Here is a 20,511-nt window from a genome sequence, read left to right on the forward strand (position 1 = left end):
CTCAGGACAAATTGGACAACAACTTTTGGGGTCCAATTTCTCTTGTTACCCTTGTGAAAATAAAAACTTGGGGGCTAAAAAATCTTTTTTGTGGAAAAAAAAAATATTTTTTATTTTCGCGACTCTGCATTATAAACTTCTGTGAAGCACTTGGGCATTCAAAGTTCTCACCACACATCTAGATAAGTTCCATGGGGGGTCTAGTTTACAAAATGGGGTCACTTGTAGGGGATTTCTACTGTTTAGGCACATCAGGGGCTCTCCAAACGCGACATGGCGTCCGATCTCAATTCCAGCCAATTCTACATTGAAAAAGTAAAACGGCACTCCTTCTCTTCCAAGCTCTGCGGTGCGCCCTAACAGTGGTTTACCCCCACATATTGGGTATCAGCGTACTCAGGAGAAATTGCACAACAACTTTTGAGGTCTAATTTCTCCTGTTACCCTTGTGAAAATAAAAATTTGTGGGCAAAAAGATCATTTTTGTAGAAAAAATGCGATTTTTTTTTTCACGACTCTACATTATAAACTTCTGTGAAGCACATGGAGGTGCAAAGTGTTCACCACACATCTAGATAAGTTCCTTAAGGGGTCTAGTTTCCAAAATGGGGTCACTTGTGGGGGTTTTCTACTGTTTAGGCACATCAGGGACTCTCCAAACGCGACATGGCGTCCAATCTCAATTCCAGCCAATTTTACATTGAAAAAGTAAAACAGCGCTCCTTCACTTCCAAGCTCTGCGGTGCGCCCAAACAGTGGTTTACCCTCACATATGGGTTATCGATGTATTCAGGAGAAATCGCACAACAACTTTTGTGGTCTAATTTCTCCTGTTACCCTTGTGAAAATAAGAATTTGTGGGCGAAAAGATCATTTTTGTGTAAACAAAAGCGATTTTTTTATTTTCACGGCTCTACGTTATAAACTTCTGTGAAGCACTTGGGGGTTCAAAGTGCTCACCACACATCTAGATAAGTTCATTAAGGGGTCTAGTTTTCAAAATGGTGTCACTTGTGGGGAGTTTCCACTGTTTAGGCACATCAGGGGCTCTCTAAACGTGACATGGCATCCGATCTCAATTCCAGCCAATTCTGCATTGAAAAAGTCAAACAGCGCTCCTTCACTTCCAAGTTCTGCGGTGTGCCCAAAAAGTGGTTTATCCCCACATATGGGGTATTGGCGTATTCAGGAGAAATTGCATAATAAAATTTATGGTTACATTTCTGTTTTTACACTTGTGAAAATAAAAAAAATGGTTCTGAATTAAGATGTTTGCAAAAAAAAGTTAAATGTTCATTTTTTCCTTCCACAATGTTTCAGTTCCTGTGAAGCATGTAAAGGGTTAATAAACTTCTTGAATGTGGTTTTGAGAACCTTGAGGGGTGTAGTTTTTATAATGGTGTCACACTTCATTATTTTCTATCATATAGACCCCTCAAAACGACTTCAAATGTGATGTGGTCCCTAAAAAAAAATGGTGTTGTAAAAATGAGAAATTGCTGGTCAACTTTTAACCCTTATAACTCCCTAACCAAAAAAAAATTTTGTTTCCAAAATTGTGCTGATGTAAAGTAGACATGTGGGAAATGTTATTTATTAACTATTTTTCATGACATATCTCTCTGATTTAAGGGCATAAAAATACAAAGTTTGAAAATGGCAAAATTTTAAAAATTTTCGCCATATTTCCGTTTTTTTCATAAATAATTGCAAGTAATATCGAAGAAATGTTACAACAAACATGAAGTACAATATGTCACAAAAAAGCAATCTCAGAATCAGCGGGATCCGTTGAAGCGTTCCAGAGTTATAACCTCATAAAGTGACAGTGGTCAGAATTGCAAAAATTGGCTCGGTCATTAAGTACCAAATTGGCTCTGTCACTAAGGGGTTAAACCCCTCTGACGCCACTGTCAATAGTGAAAATGACATCGAGGAGCATCGCAGAGGGAGGGAGCGATTGTACTGATGTTCTCCATCATGCCCCCAGGCCGAAAGATGGCCATGGGCTCACCCCGGGATGGTGACCTATCAATTTTTGCTTTGAGCAGGAGCTTACATACCTCCTTCCTGCTTGGTAGACACTGATCTAATGCACTGCAATGCAGAACCATTGCAGAGCATTATATCAGCAATCAGTCAGTGGAAAGTTGATGTCCCAACTTAGGCCAGTGTAAAAAAGTAAAGAAAAAAAAATATTAAAAATTATAAAAATATTTTTTTAAAAATCAAAAATGAAATTATATTAATCCAAATGAATGTAAAAACAAAAAATAAACAGGAAAAAGTACACATATTTGGTATTGCCGTGTCCAGAATGACCAGTCCTATAAAACTGTCCCCCTATAACTATACTGTTAACCACTTTAGTGAGCACGATAAAAACCCAAGGCACAAAACTATGCTTTATCATCCTACCGCTGCCAAACAAAAAGTGGAGTAAAACGCAATCAGAACGATGAATTTAAAAAAAAAATGGTATAGCTGAAAACGTCATCTTGTCCTGCAAAAAGCAATAGACTAAATAGCTCCATCAGGAGAAAAATATAAAAATTATAACTCTCAGTATAAAGCAATACAATTTTTTTGTTTCTATAAAATATTTTTTATTGTGCAAAAGCACCAAAAAATATAAATGAAGCATTGCTGTAATTGTACTGCCCCAAAGAATAAATCTGCCACAAGCGGAACAGCATAAAAATCAATTCCTTAATTGCTATTTTTTGTTCATTCTGCCTCCCAAAAATTGGAATAGAAAGCGATCAAAAATTGTTATTTTCCTGAAAAACAAAAACAAAAAGAAAACCCTCGCATGACTCTCAGCCAAAATATGGAAATAATTATAGCTATCTAAACATGGCAATGCAAATATTTGCAATAAAAAGTGCCTTTTAGTGTGTGACAGCAGTGAAACATAAAAAAACTATATAAATGTGGTATCACTGTATTCACACCGACCAGAAGAATAAAGTCTAATCACTTATACTGCAAGAGGAATGTTGTAAAAATAAATAAAAACAATTCTTCACCTGCTTTTGGGCTTTTCATTCTGCCTCCCAAAGATCGCAATAAGGCTAGTTGCTCATTTATCCTGCGCTCTATGAGCACTCCTCCACCTCTTAGCCACAGGTGTTTTAATCGCAGCAGGTTCATTACCCCTCCACGGAGAGAGAGAAATTTAGTCTAAGAAGAGGATTCACAGGTTCCCATTCAGATGAAGAAATGCTTCTTCACAGCATTTGACTGGGGTATCCCACATATTGTAATCTGCTATTTTCACAAGTGATAACATATCTACTATATAATTGTCTAAGGGTCACTTCCGTCTTTCTGTCTGTCCTTTCTTTCTGTCACGGAAATCCAAAGTCGCTGATTGGTCGTGGCAAAACGGCCACGACTAATCAGCGACGGGCACAGTCCGGCGGCAAAATGGCCGCTCCTTCCTCCCTGCAGTCAGTGCCCACTCCATAATACCCTCCAGTCAGTGCTCACACAGGGTTAATGGCAGCGTTAATGGACCGTGTTATGCCGTGGTGTAACGCACTCCGTTAATGCTGCTATTAACCCTATGTGACCAACTTTTTACTATTGATGCTGCCTATGCAGCATCAATAGTAAAAAGATCTAATGTTAAAAATAATAAAAAAATAAAAAATAGTTATATACTCACCGTCCATCGGTCCCTCGGATCCAGAACAGGCCTTTCCCGCTCCTCGCGACGCCCTGGTGACCGCTCCATGCATTGTGGTCTCACGAGATGATGTAGCAGTCTCGCGAGACTGCTACGTCATCTGTTATGGACCTGGTGGTTAGGAGCACCCGAAATGACCTGATGGTTAAACCGATACAGGACAAGCTCTGGGAAGTGGGAACTCTGCTGACCGCAATCCCTAATCCTATCACACACACTAGAAATAGCCGTGGAGCGTACCTGACATGGCCTAGACGCCTCGACACAGCCTAAGAACTAGCTAGCCCTAGAGATAGAAAATAAAGTCTACCTTGCCTCAGAGAAATTTCCCCAAAGGAAAAGGCAGCCCCCCACAAATATTAACTGTGAGTTAAGATGAAAATCACAAACACAGAAATGAAACAGGTTTTAGCAAAGGGAGGGCAGACTAACTAAACAGACAGAGGATAGGAAAGGTATCTTTGCGGTCAGCACAAAAAACTACAAAAGACCACGCAGAGTGTGCAAAAAGTCCCCCGCACCGACTCACGGTGCGGAGGTGCCACTCTGCATCCCAGAGCTTCCAGCTAGCAAAGCAAAATCATGAAAGCAAGCTGGACAAGAAAACAATGAGTAGAAAATAACAATCGGGGACTTAGCTTCTTGCAGGAAGAGACAAGTCACCAGAAAGATCCAAGAACGAACTGAACCAGTACAGGAACATTGACAGCTGGCATGGAGTAACGATCTGAGTGGAGTTAAATAGAGAAGCCAGCCTAAGAATAACCTAGGTCACCTATGGAAGGAACCTCAGAACCAGCAACTCCACTCACAGCCACCAGAGGGAGTCCATGGACAGAACTCGCCGAAGTACCATTCATGACCACAGGAGGGAGTTCGATAACAGAATTCACAACAGTCATCATCTCGCGAGACCGCAATGCACTCTTGGGACCGGAGCACGCGAGGAGCATCGGTAAACGCTTCGCCTGGATCTGGGGGGCAACGGAAGGTGAGTATATCACTATTTTATATTTTAGTTCTTTTTTTTTAACAGGTATATGATGCCCACATTGCTATATACTATTTGGGCTGTGCAATATACTACGTGGGCTGTGCAATATACTACGTGGGCTGTGCAATATACTACGTGGCTGTGCTATATACTACGTGGGCTGTGCTATATACTATGTGGCTATGCAATATACTACGTGGCTGTGCAATACACTACGTGGGCTGTTATATACTACGTGGGCTGTGCTTTATACTATGTGGGCTGTGCTATATAATACATGGGCTGTGCAATATACTACGTGGGCTGTGCAATATACTACGTGGCTGTGCAATATACTACATGGCTGTGCAATATACTACGTGGCTGTGCTATATACTACGTGGCTGTGTTATACACTACATAGGCTGTTATATACTACGTGGGCTGTGCTATATACTACGTGGGATGTGCTATACACTACGTGGGCTGTTATATACTATGTGGGCTGTGTTATACACTACATGGGCTGTGTTATACACTACATGGGCTGTGTTCTACACTACGTGGGCTGTGTTCTACACTACGTGGGCTGTGCTATATACTCCGTGGGCTGTTATATACTATGTGGGCTGTGTTATACACTACGTGGGCTGTGTTATACACTACGTGGGCTGTTATATACTACGTGGACTGTGTTATACACTACGTGGGCTGTGTTATACATTACGTGGGCTGTGTTATATGCTACATGGGCTGTGCTATATACTCTGTGGGCTGTGCTACATACTACATGGCTGTGCTATATCCTTCATGGGCTGTGCTATATACTCCGTGGGCTGTGCTATATACTACGAGGCTGTGCTATATACTGCGTGGCTGTGCAATATACTATGTGGCTGTGCTATGTACTACGTGGCTGTGCTATTTACTACGTGGGCTGTTATATACTACGTGGCTGTGCTATATACTACGTGGCTGGCCACGAACAATCAGCAACAAGAGCAGAGCAGCCGCGAATTGGTGCGGGATTTGAACCATGCTTCGCTAATTGGTCGCGGTTGGCCGAATCCTGTGTATTCAATGTATTATTCTAAAATCTTCATAAATAAACTACATACATATTCTAAAATACCCGATGCGTTAGAATCGGGCTACCATCTAGTAGAATATATGTTCTGCTGCAATTAATAAAATTACTACCAGTATACAGTAGTTTTGCGATGTACATACAGTATATGTGCATAATCCACACAATTTCTGTCCACATTTGTGTGATCTATTGGTGGATAACCAGTTTTTTGTTTTATGTGGTGAAAGAGATAATTTCTCCCACCATTACGGGCTTTTAGGACTGTATTTGGTCATAGGCATTTTCCCTGTATTGGTAAGATTGGTCAATTTTTGACCATCATCCTTATTATTAGGCTTGAGCGAAACGGATCGGACAAATTCAAAAGTCGCCAACTTTTGGCAAAGTCGGGTTTCATGAAACCCGATCCTAGTGTGGGATCGGCCATGCGGTCGGCGATCTTCGCGCCAAAGTCGCGATTTGTATGACGCATTTGGTGCCATTTTTTCAGCCAATGAAGGAGCGTGGGCAGAGTGATGACATAGTTCTTAGGGGCATGTACGCCTATCGCGATGTTCTCGCTTGTGTGCTGTAGCCATTTGCAATGTGCAACACCAGCTTTTCTGTTCAGGAGAGAGAGAGAGAGAGAGCGAGAGAGATTTTTCCCATTGACTTTGCATTGAGTTTCGTGTTTCGGTCGATCCCCGACTTTTCGCAATAATCGGCCGATTTCACTCGACTCAACTTTTGAGATAGTCGGGTTTCGCGAAACCCGACTCGACCCTAAAAATGTAAAGGTCGCTCAACTCTACTTATTATTAATGTGGCCTCTTTTGCACTGATTTCTTTTGCAATTACCTTAGTATCTCCTTAGATAATACCTCATTCATTTTATTTGGGACAGTTTACATATTCTTCAATGATCAGGGTGATAGTGCCTAGTAGCTGTATTCCTTATTTGGATATTTATGATGTTTTATAGCTCTGTCATTTTTATTCTATGCCATATGAATATTTGGGTACTTTCTGAGCATGTTTGAGTTATGTAAAGTTCTCTAGTCTTTAGTCTACTTACACCAGGTGCTGATCACCCGGTTAATACATCTCAGAAATCAGTCCTATTTTACCTTTGGTTATATATTCTATCATATGTTATTTTTATATTGTGTAGGGCAGGCATGGGCAACAGTCAGCTCTATTTGTGGGTTGTTGCATTATATGTCTTTGACTTTTTAATTGTTTTTATTGCATTTTTTGTGGCTCTTTTTGTACTAAGAAACCATACTTTGTTAAAGATATCCCGGTGTTATGGCATGTTCTTGTTCGTCTAAATTATGCATTTGTGCTTTGACATGCTACAAGCTGTCCCTGGTAATTTGGTGGTGCCCTCTATTTTTCTTTGCTAGTCATTATAGTTAGAGGCTCCCTCAGGGGTTTTATCTGACTCACGTCATTTGAGATTTAGATGAAAACCCCGATATAAGTGCTCAGCGTATAGTGCCAGATAAATGTGATTCCAAATGTTATGTAAAATGTTCCCAATAAAAGCTTCAACACAATCCACAAAAAAAGTAAGCCCCCACTCAGGTCAGTCATCTGTTTTCGGAAATATAGGGGGCTTCCATCTGGCTGGCTGGGATAGCACGTGTGCGGGTTCGCGTGTGCAACAGATTTTAAGTGCGACAGTTTAAAGTGCTTTGCAGTTAGACAATGGCAGTTGGACAGGGCAGGAGACAGGTAAGGTGCATAAGTTTTTCAAACAATCATGCTTCTTGGTCAGTCAGAATACATTATGCATTGATAATATCAATCTGCTTCTTATTTGTTTTTACTTCTGCTTTCTCACAACTCGTCCACCCTTTAACACATTCTGGGCACTCCCTCTATATCCACCCCTCCCTTCTCCCCTCTCCCATGTATAACTCTGAGGCTCTACTGACATTTCTTACCCACTCCAAACCAGCCACTACCGCCATGCAGCACTCAAAACGTTCATACAAATCATCCTACCACCTGCTTTTTCTGTTTTTTCTCCTTCTACTAGTTGCAGGTGACATCTCCCCAAACCCTGGACCTCCCTCCACCAGCATACATTACCCTCCTCCAGCTACATATAGAAACCCTGCTAATCTTATTAACATTCAGTGTATGCCTTCTCCTACTGCTTTCCACTGTGCTCTCTGGAATGCACTGTCTGTGGGTAACAAACTAACTTACATTCACGATCTTTTCCTCTCTAATTCCCTTAACCTTCTGGCTATTACAGAAACCTGGATCCAGCACTCAGACACCACCGCCACTGCCGCTCTCTCGTTTGGTGGGCTGAAATTTTCACATACCACCAGACCTGAGAACAGACAGGGTGGAGGTGTTGGTTTGCTCCTTTCATCACAATGTGCTTTCCAGGTCATCCCCCCGGTTCCCTCACTTACATTTCCTTCCTTTGAAGTCCATGCCGTCAGACTCTATAAGCCCTCCCACTTACAGGTCGCGGTTGTTTATTGCCCTCCAGGCTCCTCCCACCTGTTTCTAGACCACTTTGCCACCTGGCTTACTCACTTTCTATCCTGTGACATCCCCACCCTCATCATGGGAGACTTTAACATCCCCATCAATGATCCCCTCTCCCAATCTGCCTCTCATCTTCTCTCTCTAACTTCTTCATTCAACCTCTCACAGTTTACTAATTCTCCTACGTATGAGGATGGGAATACTCTGGACCTGGTTTTCTCCCATCCTGGATCGCTGCACGACTTTACTAACTCCACTCTCCCGCTCTCGGACCACAACCTTCTTTCCTTCTCTGTCAACAATTGTCTCCTCACCCAGGACACCCCCACTTACCACACTTATCGGAATACACGTACCATTAATACCCAGCAGCTTATGGACAACCTCCACACATCTTTAGCCCCCATCTCCTCACTCTCCTGTCCAGACCTAGCATTGTCACACTTCAATATTACACTTAAGAATGCCCTGGATGAAGCAGCACCTTCTACACGCAGAAAGACCCAACACAGACAACGGCAGCCCTGGCACACTATGCAAACACGCTTTCTTCAGCGTTGCTCAAGGTGTGCAGAGCGGCAGTGGAGAAAATCTCTCTTAGCAGAAGACTTCATCCACTATAAGTTCATGCTCAAAACCTATAACTCTGCCCTTTCTCTGGCCAAACAATCCTACTTCACCACCCTCATCACCTCACTCTCCAACAACCCAAAACGACTTTTTGAAACCTTAAACTCCCTCCTGAAACCTAAAGTACAGGCCCCCATCTCCAATCTCAGTGGTGAGGATCTGGCCACTTATTTCCTAGAAAAAATCAACCACATCCATCAGGATATCTCAGCCCAATCTCCTCAGTGCCTGGATCCCCTTCCCTGCCGCACCTCAAGCTCATTAGACATCTTTGAGCCTGTTTCAGAAGAAGAAGTTTCCAAGCTCCTCGCTTCTGCCCGGCCTACAACCTGCAATAGTGACCCCATTCCTTCACCTCTCCTGCAGTCTATGTCACTAGTGGTCACCACTCACCTGACTAAAATATTTAACCTCTCTCTTTCCTCAGGCATCTTTCCCTCCTCATTTAAACATGCCATCATTACCCCTTTACTTAAAAAGCCATCCCTGGACCAGAACTGAACGGCTAATTACAGACCTGTCTCTAACCTTTCCTTCATCTCTAAACTCCTGGAACGCTTGGTCCACTCCCGTCTAATCCGCTATCTCTTGGATAACTTTCTTCTTGATCCCTTACAATCTGGTTTCTGCTCTTTACACTCCACTGAAACTGCCCTCACTAAAGTCTCTAATGACCTAATAACAGCTAAATCCAAAGGTCATTGCTCTCTGATGATTCTCCTGGATCTATCTGCCGCATTTGATACTGTGGATCACCAGCTCCTTCTCACCATGCTCCGCTCCATAGGCCTCAAGGACACAGCCCTCTCCTGGTTCTCCTCCTACCTCTCTGACAACTCCTTTACTGTATGTTTTGCCGGCTCCTCTTCCTCTCCTCGTCCCCTTACTATCGGGGTTCCGCAGGGCTCAGTCCTGGGCCCCTTCCTCTTCTCTCTATACACTGCCCCTATTGGACAAACAATCAGCAGATTTGGGTTCCAGTACCATCTCTATGCTGACGACACCCAATTATACACTTCTTCCCCCGACATCACCCCTACCCTAATTCAAAATACCAAGGAATGTCTGTCTGCTGTCTCTAACATCATGTCCTCCCTCTATCTGAAACTAAATTGCTCCAAAACTGAACTACTTGTGTTTCTCCCTTCTACTAAACTCACTCTACCCAACATCGAAATTACCCTGGAGGGTTCAACCATAACTCCCAAACAGCATGCCCGCTGTCTTGGGGTCATATTCGACACCGAACTTTCCTTTACTCCCTATATCCGATCACTCACTCGCTCCTGTCACCTGCATCTTAAAAACATCTCCAGAATCCAACCTTTTCTCACCTTTGAAACTGCTAAGACTCTTACTGTTGCTCTCATTCATTCTCGTCTGGACTACTGCAACTCTCTTCTAATCGGTCTCCCTCTTTCCAAACTTTCTCCTCTCCAATCCATCTTGAATGCAGCAGCCAGGGTCATATTTCTGTCCAACTGCTTCACCGATGCCTCCATCTCCATCATCCGTTCTACAAATGACCTAAGACTAACATCCCCCGTAATCCGAACCTTGCACCTCCGTCACCAAGACTTCTCTCGTGCTGCGCCAGCTCTCTGGAATGCACTTCCCCAGATGATCAGACTGATACCTAGCCCCGACCTATTCAAGCGCGCTTTAAAAACCCATCTCTTCAAACAAGCCTACCACATCAACTACTCAGTAAACTAACTTTGTCCTGTTCCCTCCTTCCAAATATTATCTGCATGTGAATCTGCACCCTACTATTCATCTGTCTCCACACCCTCCATGCACACGATAACTGCACTTGATACTTGACTATTGCACTTGAACACACGGGCTGATGACCGGATCATGCAGCTTCATATGAAAATCCCTATTTATTATAATTGCCAGACCTGAAATAACAAGCACTTTTCACCTATTGTGTCCCCCCATTTCCTTGTAGATTGTAAGCTTGCGAGCAGGGACCTCACCCCTAATGTCACTGTTTAAATTGTCTTAACTTATACTGAATTTATTGTCTGTACATGTCCCCGCTTAATTGTAAAGTGCTGCGGAATATGTTGGCGCTATATAAATAAAAATTATTATTATTATTATTCCATGTTACTCGCAGTACGAAGACTCTGGAAAGGCGCTATGACTCCTTGCCCCCAAAAGAAATTCAGCAAATTCTATGATCCCAAATCCAAATAGCCTCCTCCCTTCTGAACCCCACAGTGTGTCTAAACCACATTTAGCATTCACACATTTATCACGCCTAATTTAAAGAGGTATGTCTCCAGAAGCATCAGCTGGGCACTACAGCATATGGGTGACTACAACGTTCTGGTCACTACAATGTACTGGTCACTACAACAAACTGGTCAGTACAACATACTGGTCACTACAATGGCAGTTTTCACTCAGCAACATCCACTGCTGCTTGTTCCTGGAAAACACCCATGGAGTCAAAATCATCACTACACCTGTAGATAAATTCTAATAAGGGTATAATTTTCAAAATGGGGTCACTTGAGGGGGGAATTATGCTTTTCTAGCACTTAGGGGCTCTGTATATGAAGACCGCAAACTATTTTTGGAAAATCTTTGCTTCGTCCCTCCAAAGTCTTGCCATGTGGGGGATAATACACTTTTTGAATGTAGTTTCACTTTTTGAATGTAGTTTTGGGTACTTTGGGTGCTTTTTTAAAATGTTGTTATTTTATGTCACATAGGCCTCTCAAAGTCACTTCAAATGGAATGTGGTTCGTAAAATATTTTTAGATATTTCTTTTTAAGTCATATTGACCAAAATTTAACACTAACATGAATGATAAGATATGGAATATGTTGAAGCATTCCAGAGTTATAACCGCATTAAGTGACGCTTGGCCTGGTCAGGAAAGTAAAACTTGCTATGGGGATGAAGGGGTTACATTTACTTGCTTCTCAGAATTTTTCGAAGGAAATCAATTTGTGGCAAGCAAATTTGCTGCAAATCAGTGTCCGAACCCTTCAATTGCCCTACATAGACTTGCATAACACTTTGAGGACTACTAAGACTGTATTGAACTTTTTCAAGCTTGAACACAAACATAGCCTTAGTAATGTCAATGTGACCTCAATATGCAATATATGGCTATGGGTAAACAGATGACAACCAGTATTAACTAACAGTCTGCTCATCACACACTAATCTTCACTGCAGTTTCAATCAGTGTTTTATGGGTTTTTCAGCCTCTCTCTGTGGCTAAGCTATGAGCTGGGACATCCTCTCACTTTCCAAATTCATCACAAAATAGTTTCTGCTTTTGTACAAGCAATGATTAGTGATGAGTAGGGTTGAGCGACCTTTACTTTTATAGGATCGGGTCGGGTTTCACGAAACCCGACTTTTTCAAAAGTCGGGTCGAGTGAAATCGGCCGATTCTACAAAAAAAGTCGGGGTCGGGGTCGGACGAAACCCGAAACCCAATGCAGTGCATTGGGTTTCCATGGTTCCCAGGGTCTGAAGGAGCGGAAACTCTCCTTCAGGCCCTGTGATCCATATTTTAGTGTAAAATAAAGAGTTAAAATAAAAAACATCGCAATACTTACCCTCTGACGCGCCCTGGTACCAACCGGGAACCTTCCTTCCTTAGAAACAGCCTTCCAGGACCTTGCGGTGACGTTCGCGGTGACGTCGCGGCTTGTGATTGGCCGCGCGGCCGCCCAGGGCGCGTCCGAGGGTGAGTATATTCCTATTAGGTATATACTCACCCTCGGACGCGCCCTGCTTCTTTCCGGCAGCCTTCCTTCCTAAGAATCAGCCCTTCCAGGACCTTCGGAGACGTCGCGGTGACGTCGCGGCTTGTGATTGGCCGCGCGAGCGGTCACATGGGCGGCCGCGCGGCCAATCACAAGCCGTGACGTCACCGCGAACGTCACCGCAAGGTCCTGGAAGGCTGTTTCTAAGGAAGGAAGGTTCCCGGTTGGTACCAGGGCGCGTCAGCGGGTAAGTATTGCGATATTTTTTATTTTAATTCTTTATTTTACACTTAAATCTGAATTCCGATACCAATTCCCGATATAAACATATCGGGAATCGGTATCGGAATTCCGATTCTAGATTCAAAAGATCGCCGACTTCATGGCCGACCCCACACTGGGGTCGGGTCGGGTTTCATGAAACCCGACCTTGCCAAAAGTCAGCGACTTTTGAATATTTTCGACCCGTTTCGCTCAACCCTAGTGATGAGCGAACACACAGACACCCACAGATACACGCACACACACACAGACACATGCAGACACCTGCACGCAGCTGCACACACAGACCCAGCATGTGACAAGCATGGCGGCGCCAGGTCTGAAATAGACCTGATGACTCTGTACGGCCAGCCAGTCACTGTAATGCCACAGCCAACATGGCAGCAGCATTACAGTGCGTGGCAGACAATCGCTGCATGTTGATTGGCTCTCTAAAGAACACCAAACATGCAGGGAGGGGACCCGAGCTCCAGCCGGGCAACCCCTTTAATACTTGGTGAGCTCTGAGCATCGCAAGCACTGCGATGCTCGGGTGAGCACCGAATAGTGGCGAGCATGCTCGCTCATCACTAGTGAGCAACCTTTTTACAGGAACACTAAACACCGAATGTGAAAAAAACTAGACTGTCCCAGCAATTCCTTCCTTTACCATTTCATTTACTTTGGTCTCATTTTGCTAAGCCCACACAGAGCTAAAGGGACAGGGATTCAATTGAATATTGTTGATTTTAAAAAATTAGCCAGCAGAGCAGTAACATTGGATTCTTCATAGAAATCGATGCATGTAAAAGATAATCCTCATATGTTCATGAGGCTCTCACAACCCTTCAGTTGAATAGCTTTGTTCTTTTCCCATGTACATTACATAATTGTGTGAAATTATACTTACTTTGATCTTTAAATGGACAGTGTCAGAATATAAAGGGATTTCAATTTTGATGTCGCTATTTTCAGGAATTAAATAACTTAAAAATTGTTGTAATTCTATATTCTCTTCTTCTGATCCTTTAATCACTGCATCTGTTAAAAACATTTTAGATTGGGTAACTGTCACAGAAACTTCATTCCTCCTTTCTTCAGTAGTCAGATTTCTTCCATCATATCTTCGAATCTTAAGCTAAAATAACCAGTTAGGAGTAATATAAAAAAATTGGATTAGTTAAATACAGATAATTTTAAATCTTGGAACACTTTTAATGAACTAACAAGATATTGTAAAATGCTGCATTAGAGAAAACATGGGCTTTTATATTTTCAGTGCAGTTTAGAAAAAACAGATTAGAATTTGTGCACTGACCAAAAATGTCCCAAATGAGAGTTACACAACCATTTATTAATATATTGTTTTTGAGGTTACAAGCAGCCAATAACCTTTCTTGTGTTTTCATTTGTTCCTTCCGTTCTTGCAAGAGACTTGTTTTTGTCGATATAGTGGTACTGCTATGTTATGAAGGACAGCATTCACTTTACCATTTAATGTACTGAAAAATGGGGAAAAAATTCAAATTGAGGTAAAATAGGGAAAAAAAACACAATTTTGCCATTTCAGGGATTTAGTTTTATAGTGGGCTTATTATGTGATTAAAATGCCATGGTAACATGATTTTCCAACATGTACTTTTTTTTTGTTTTAGTGGCTCAAAAAAATTCTAAATTAGGCAAAAAAAGAATGTGGTTTATGCTGTTATTTTCTGAGAACCAAACAATGTTTACTTATCTGTTAATGGTGCTCTTTTAGGGCTTGCTTTTAAGCATGTCAAGCTGAAATTCCTAATTAAACAATTTAGGGATAGATATGACATTTTGGAAGGGTTAGTATAATGACCAAAAAATTACAATTTTGGCATTTCGATTTCATTATCATGGTATAAATAATTTTTGATAGATTTGACTTTTGAAGACAGTATCAAATATTCTTATTTACTTTTTTTAATTTCCTTATTTTTAACTAGGCACAATGGGGTGATTCAAATTTCATGTTTTTTTATCATTTTATAATTTTATATTTTTGAGACTTTTCTTAAATTTTCTTTTTCAGCCCTCATAGGTGACTGCAACTGGCAATTGTCTGATTCCATGTATTATATACAGTACAGACCAAAAGTTTAGACACACCTTCTCATTAAAGATTTATCTGTATTTTCATGACTATGAAAATTGTACATTCACACTAAAGTCATCAAAACTATGAATTAACACATGTGGAATTCTATACTTAACAAAGAAGTGTGAAACAACTGAAATTATGTCTTATATTCTAGGTTCTTCAAAGTAGCTACCTTTTGCTTTGATGACTGCTTTGCACACTCTTGGCATTCTCTTGATGAGCTTCAAGAGGTAGTCACAGGGAATGGTCTTCCAACAATCTTGAAAGAGTTCCCAGAGATGCTTAGCACTTGTTGGCCCTTTTGCCTTCACTCTGCGGTCCAGCTCACCCCAAACCATCTCAATTGGGTTCAGGTCTGGTGACTGTGGAGGCCAGGTCATCTGGCGTAGCACCCCATCACTCTCCTTCTTGGTCATATAACCCTTACACAGCCTGAAGGTGTGTTTGGGGTCATTGTCCTGTTGAAAAATAAATGATGGTCCAACTAAACGCAAACCGAATGGAATAGCATGCCGCTGCAAGATGCTGTGGTAGCCATGCTGGTTCAGTATGCCTTCAATTTTGAATAAATCCCCAACAGTGTCACCAGCAAAGCACCCCCACACCATCATACCTCCTCCTCCATGCTTCACCGTGGGAACCAGGCATGTAGAGTCCATCCGTTCACCTTTTCTGCGTTGCACAAAGACACAGTGGTTGGAACCAAAGATCTCAAATTTGGACTCATCAGACCAAAGCACATATTTCCACTGGTCTAATGTCCATTCCTTGTGTTCTTTAGCCCGAACAAGTCTCTTCAGCTTGTTGCCTGTCCTTAGCAGTGGTTTCCTAGCAGCTACTTTACCATGCAGGCCTGCTGCACAAGTCTCCTCTTAAAAGTTGTTGTAGAGATGTGTCTGCTGCTAGAACTCTGTGTGGCATTGACCTGGTCTCTAATCTGAGCTTCTGTTAACCAGCGATTTCTGAGGCTGGTGACTCGGATAAACTTATCCTCAGAAGCAGAGGTGACTCTTGGTCTTCCTTTCCTGGGGCGGTCCTCATGTGAGCCAGTTTCTTTGTAGCGCTTGAAGGTTTTTGCCACTGCACTTGGGGACACTTTCAAAGTTTTCCCAATTTTTCGGACCGACTGACCTTCATTTCTTAAAGTAATGATGGCCACTCATTTTTCGTTACTTAGCTGCTTTTTTCTTGCCATAATACAAATTCTAACAGTCTATTCAGTAGGACTATCAGCTGTGTATCCATCAGACTTCTGCACAACACAACTGATGGTCCCAACCCCATTTATAAGGCAAGAAATCCCACTTATTAAACCTGGCAGGGCACACCTGTGAAGTGAAAACCATTCCCAGTGACTACCTCTTGAAGCTCATCAAGAGATTGCTAAGAGTGTGCAAAGCAGTCATCAAAGCAAAAGGTGGCTACTTTGAGGAACCTAGAATATAAGACATAACAAAAATTCCACATGTGTTATTTCATAGTTTTGATGCCTTCAGTCTGAATGTACAATTGTCATAGTCATGAAAATACAGAAAAATCTTTAAATGAGAAGGTGTGTCCAAACTTTTGGTTTGTACTGTGCTTCAATATTTCAGTCTCATAGTAGATAGTAAAAATCATAGTCTACAATGAAGCACTGACTAGAATTCATATAAATGCCAATATGGCAGCGCATCGGTTTTTTATCAGTAACCCATCTGCTGTGGCAACAAATTAACTTGCCATAATCATATCATGAGTGTTTGCGTGGGTTTTCCCCTGGTACTCCGGTAGGGAATGTAAACTGTGAGCCCCAATGTGGATAGTGATAATAATGTCTGTATAGTAATGCGAAATATGATGGCGCTAATTAAGCATAATTAATAATGCCTCATTTTGGCTGCACTGCAGCAGTAACTAATTGGTTGAAGAGGTGGCAATAGCATGTGAATGGAATTGGACAGCATGATCAACCCTCTTAAGCTGTCTATATGGGCATGTAGGTCATAGGAAGTTAAATAAAATGATATCTTAACATTTGTCATGTGATGTCTTATTCCAGAGAAATGTTTTTGTTATATGTACACTACCGTTCAAAAGTATAGCTGTAAAAATGTTTTTAGAGTTTCACGCTATTTTTACAAGTGCACCAAAAAACATACAAAAGCTAAAGCAATGGATTTTGCTGGGAAATATGTTAAGGAACATCTTTTCCAGGGTAGTGAATTATATAAAGCAAAATAACTAATCCCAAACAAAAATGTTCCTCCACCACTTGGGCTACGTTCACACGCAGCATTTTTTATGCGTTTTTCAACATTGCTTTCAACTAATACAAATGCATTCACTGGGCAATGTCATTGTAACATTTAACAACCCTAGCTGGCCATGTGTTGTGTAACATATAAGCAGACACATCTTGTTTCATTTATAAAGGAGGGACTCTTAAAGTCACGAAGCCTATTTTTGAGGAGCATCAGACGGCATTAATGTTCTTAAAGGGCCATTAAACAGTGGGTCTCCTATACTGTTATTGCCTATGCAGTGAGTGGCTGTGCTGCCAAAAATTATGATACACCTTTCACGAGACGTGCAGGAGGGCCTCTTGAAGAAATGTTCCATTGAATGCAAGGCAAGGCCTGCCCTGCCCCAAAGTTACATGCACCCCAATATCCATTTCTGCAGACGTACTTGAGGGCCTCATGACAAAATTGTTCCCATTAGAAGAAAGTGTGTCTCCCATACTGTTTGCTTATGCATTGAATGTAAGGCCTGTCCTGTCCCAAAGTTACATGCACACCAATAAGCCTTTCAGCAGATGTACTTTACTGCCTCATGACAAAATTGTTCCCTTTAGAAGAAAGAGTGTCTCACGTACTGTTTGCTTATGCACTGAATGCAAGGCCTGCCCTGCACCAATGTTACATGCACTCAAATAACCCTTTGAATCCACGTACTGGATGGCAACATGAAACAACAGTTCAAATTATTATATATTTTTTTTTATTACCTTAAATTTTGTCCATGAAGTGAATGCAAGGCCTGGCCGCAATTTTCATGCACCACAATCCCCCTTGGAAGAAACACGGAGGAGGGTCTCATAAAAAATTGTCAGATTAAAAAGGAGCGCTTCACCTATACTTGAAATTACAAATATTTCCCCCTGGGGGTACACCTTTTTTTTTTATTATTATTTACGGGCATCATAAACACCCTTTCCAAAAAATAGAGTGACTGTTGCATCACAGAATCCGTTCACTCTCGTGTTCTAGTGGTGGGCTGACAAACATTTCCCCCTGGGGGTAAAAATTTAGAATTTTTGGTAAGTATTTACGGGCATCATAACCAGACCCTTGTCCAAAAATTCAGTGACTGTTGCATCATGGAATACCTTCACCCTCGTGTTCTAGTGGTGGTGCCTGAAGATACGTGGAGGATGTCCTCATATTTCTCTATTCCCAATTTAAAGGAGGAGGTTTCCTACATTTTGAATGCCCATACACTAAGTGTATGGGCTGAAAAACATTTCCTCCTGGGGGAGTAAAACTTTTTTGGTTTCAAATTAGTAACGGGCATCATAAAAACACAAAAATTGAGTGACTCTTGCATCACGGAATATGTTCAACCTGGTGTTATAGTGGTTATAGATAATGAGGATAAGGAAAAGGAGGGGGATTACACCAAATAGACAAAATCAGGAATCGTATACCCATGTGTAGTTGTGAAGAGGTGCATGAGAATACACCTCCCCAAAATACAATGTATTTGAGGTAATGTTTCGCTGTTTTCATTCGATGGTGTACAGAAGTATTGCCCAATCCAGGCCTTGTTCATTTTTATAAAAGTCAGCCTGTCAGCATTTTCAGTTGACAGTCAGATGCGCTTATCAGTTATAATTCCGCCAGCTGCACTAAAAACCCGCTCTGACAGAACGCTAGCAGCAGGGCAGGCCAGGACCTCCAAGTCGTAGAGAGCCAGTTCATGCCACGTGTCCAATTTCTGCTCTCCTCTGAAGGGAGTAGTACACACCGCTAAAGGCGCCGCTAAAGGCAGTCTTTGTCAAAATGCAGGCATATATCTGGACCGCATTTTGGCTCCCTTTGTTTCAGCACTGCAGTCCTTTGTAAAGGATACTCCGGATCTCCTTCGATGATTAGAAGGCCTGACCATTAGCCCCGAATCACTGCTCGCAAGTAGGGTTGAGCAAAATGGGTCGTTCATTTTCAAAAGTCGCCGACTTTTGGCAAAGTCGGGTTTCATGAAACCCGATCCGACCCCTGTGCGGGGTCGGCCATGCGGTACGCGACTTTCGCGCCAAAGTCGCGTTTCAATGACGCGAAAAGCGCCATTTCTCAGCCAATGAAGGTAAACGCAGAGTGTGGGCAGCGTGATGACATAGGTCCTGGTCCCTACCATCTTAAAGAAGGGCATTGCAGTGATTGGCTTGCTGTCTGCGGCGTCACAGGGGCTATAAAGGGGCGTTCCCGCCGACCGCCATCTTACTGCTGCTGATCTGAGCTTAGGGAGAGGTTGCTGCCGCTTCGCCAGAAGCAGGGATAGCGTTAGGCAGGGTCCATTAACCACCAAACTGCTTGTGCTGTAGTGATTTGCACTGTCCAACACCACCTTCGGTGTGCAGGGATAGTGGAAGCTACATTTTTTTTTTTTTCCTCAGCGCTGTAGCTCATTGGGCTGCCCTAGAAGGCTCCCTGATAGCTGCATTGCTGTGTGTACGCCGCTGTGCAAACCAACTGCTTTTTTCAAAGCACAAATCCTCTTGTTCCTTCCTTTCTGCACAGCTATTTTGTTTGTTTGTCCACACTTTTTATTTAATTTGTGCATCAGTCCACTCCTTATTGCTGCCTGCCATACCTGGCTGAGATTACTGCAGGGAGATAGTAATTGAAGGACAGTTCCTTTTTTTTTTTTTGTGGGAGATTAAGATTGGCATTTCTGCTAGAGTGCCATCCCTGTCTGTGCCATCTCTCACTCAGTGGGCCATAGAAAGCCTATTTATTTTTTTGCTTGATTTGGGTTCTAAAATCTACCTGAAAAAATCACTACATCAATCAGTGGGAGAAAAATATTGGCCTCAGGGCTTGTGTGCCACTCCTGACTCCTGTGTGTGCCATTTCTCAGTCAGTGGGCCATAGAAAGCCTATTTATTTTTTTGCTTGATTTGGGTTCCAAAATCTACCTGAAAAAATCACTACATCAATCAGTGGGAGAAAAATATTGGCCTCAGGGCTTGTGTGCCACTCCTGACTCCTGTGTGCATCATCACTCACTCAGTGGGCCATAGAAAGCCTATTTTTTTTTTTTGCTTTATTTGGGTTCATTGTTCTACCTGAAAAAAACAATAAATCAATCAGTGGGAGATTAATATTGGCCTCTGGGCTTGTGTGCCAGTCCTGAGCGTGCCATCTCTCTCACAAATAGTGGGCCATAGAAAGCCTATTTTTTTTTTGTTTGTTTTATAAATTCTCCCTGAAAAAAAAGGGAGATTAATATTGGCCTTTGGGCTTGTGTGC

General features: G+C 42.2%; 1 protein-coding gene across 1 annotated transcript in view; it reads right to left on the reverse strand.

Moving 5' to 3' along the window:
• CD109 (CD109 molecule) overlaps positions 1–20,511 on the reverse strand; it is a 395,644-nt gene that overhangs the window by 219,257 nt on the left and 155,876 nt on the right. Inside the window, exon 11 of the mRNA XM_069726553.1 lies at positions 13,784–14,011. Within this exon, the coding sequence (XP_069582654.1) occupies positions 13,784–14,011 (228 nt within the window). The remainder of the gene's footprint in view (positions 1–13,783; positions 14,012–20,511) is intronic.

Source organism: Ranitomeya imitator, chromosome 5 (genome assembly GCF_032444005.1).
Source record: "Ranitomeya imitator isolate aRanImi1 chromosome 5, aRanImi1.pri, whole genome shotgun sequence".
Taxonomy (NCBI): Eukaryota; Metazoa; Chordata; class Amphibia; order Anura; family Dendrobatidae; genus Ranitomeya; species Ranitomeya imitator.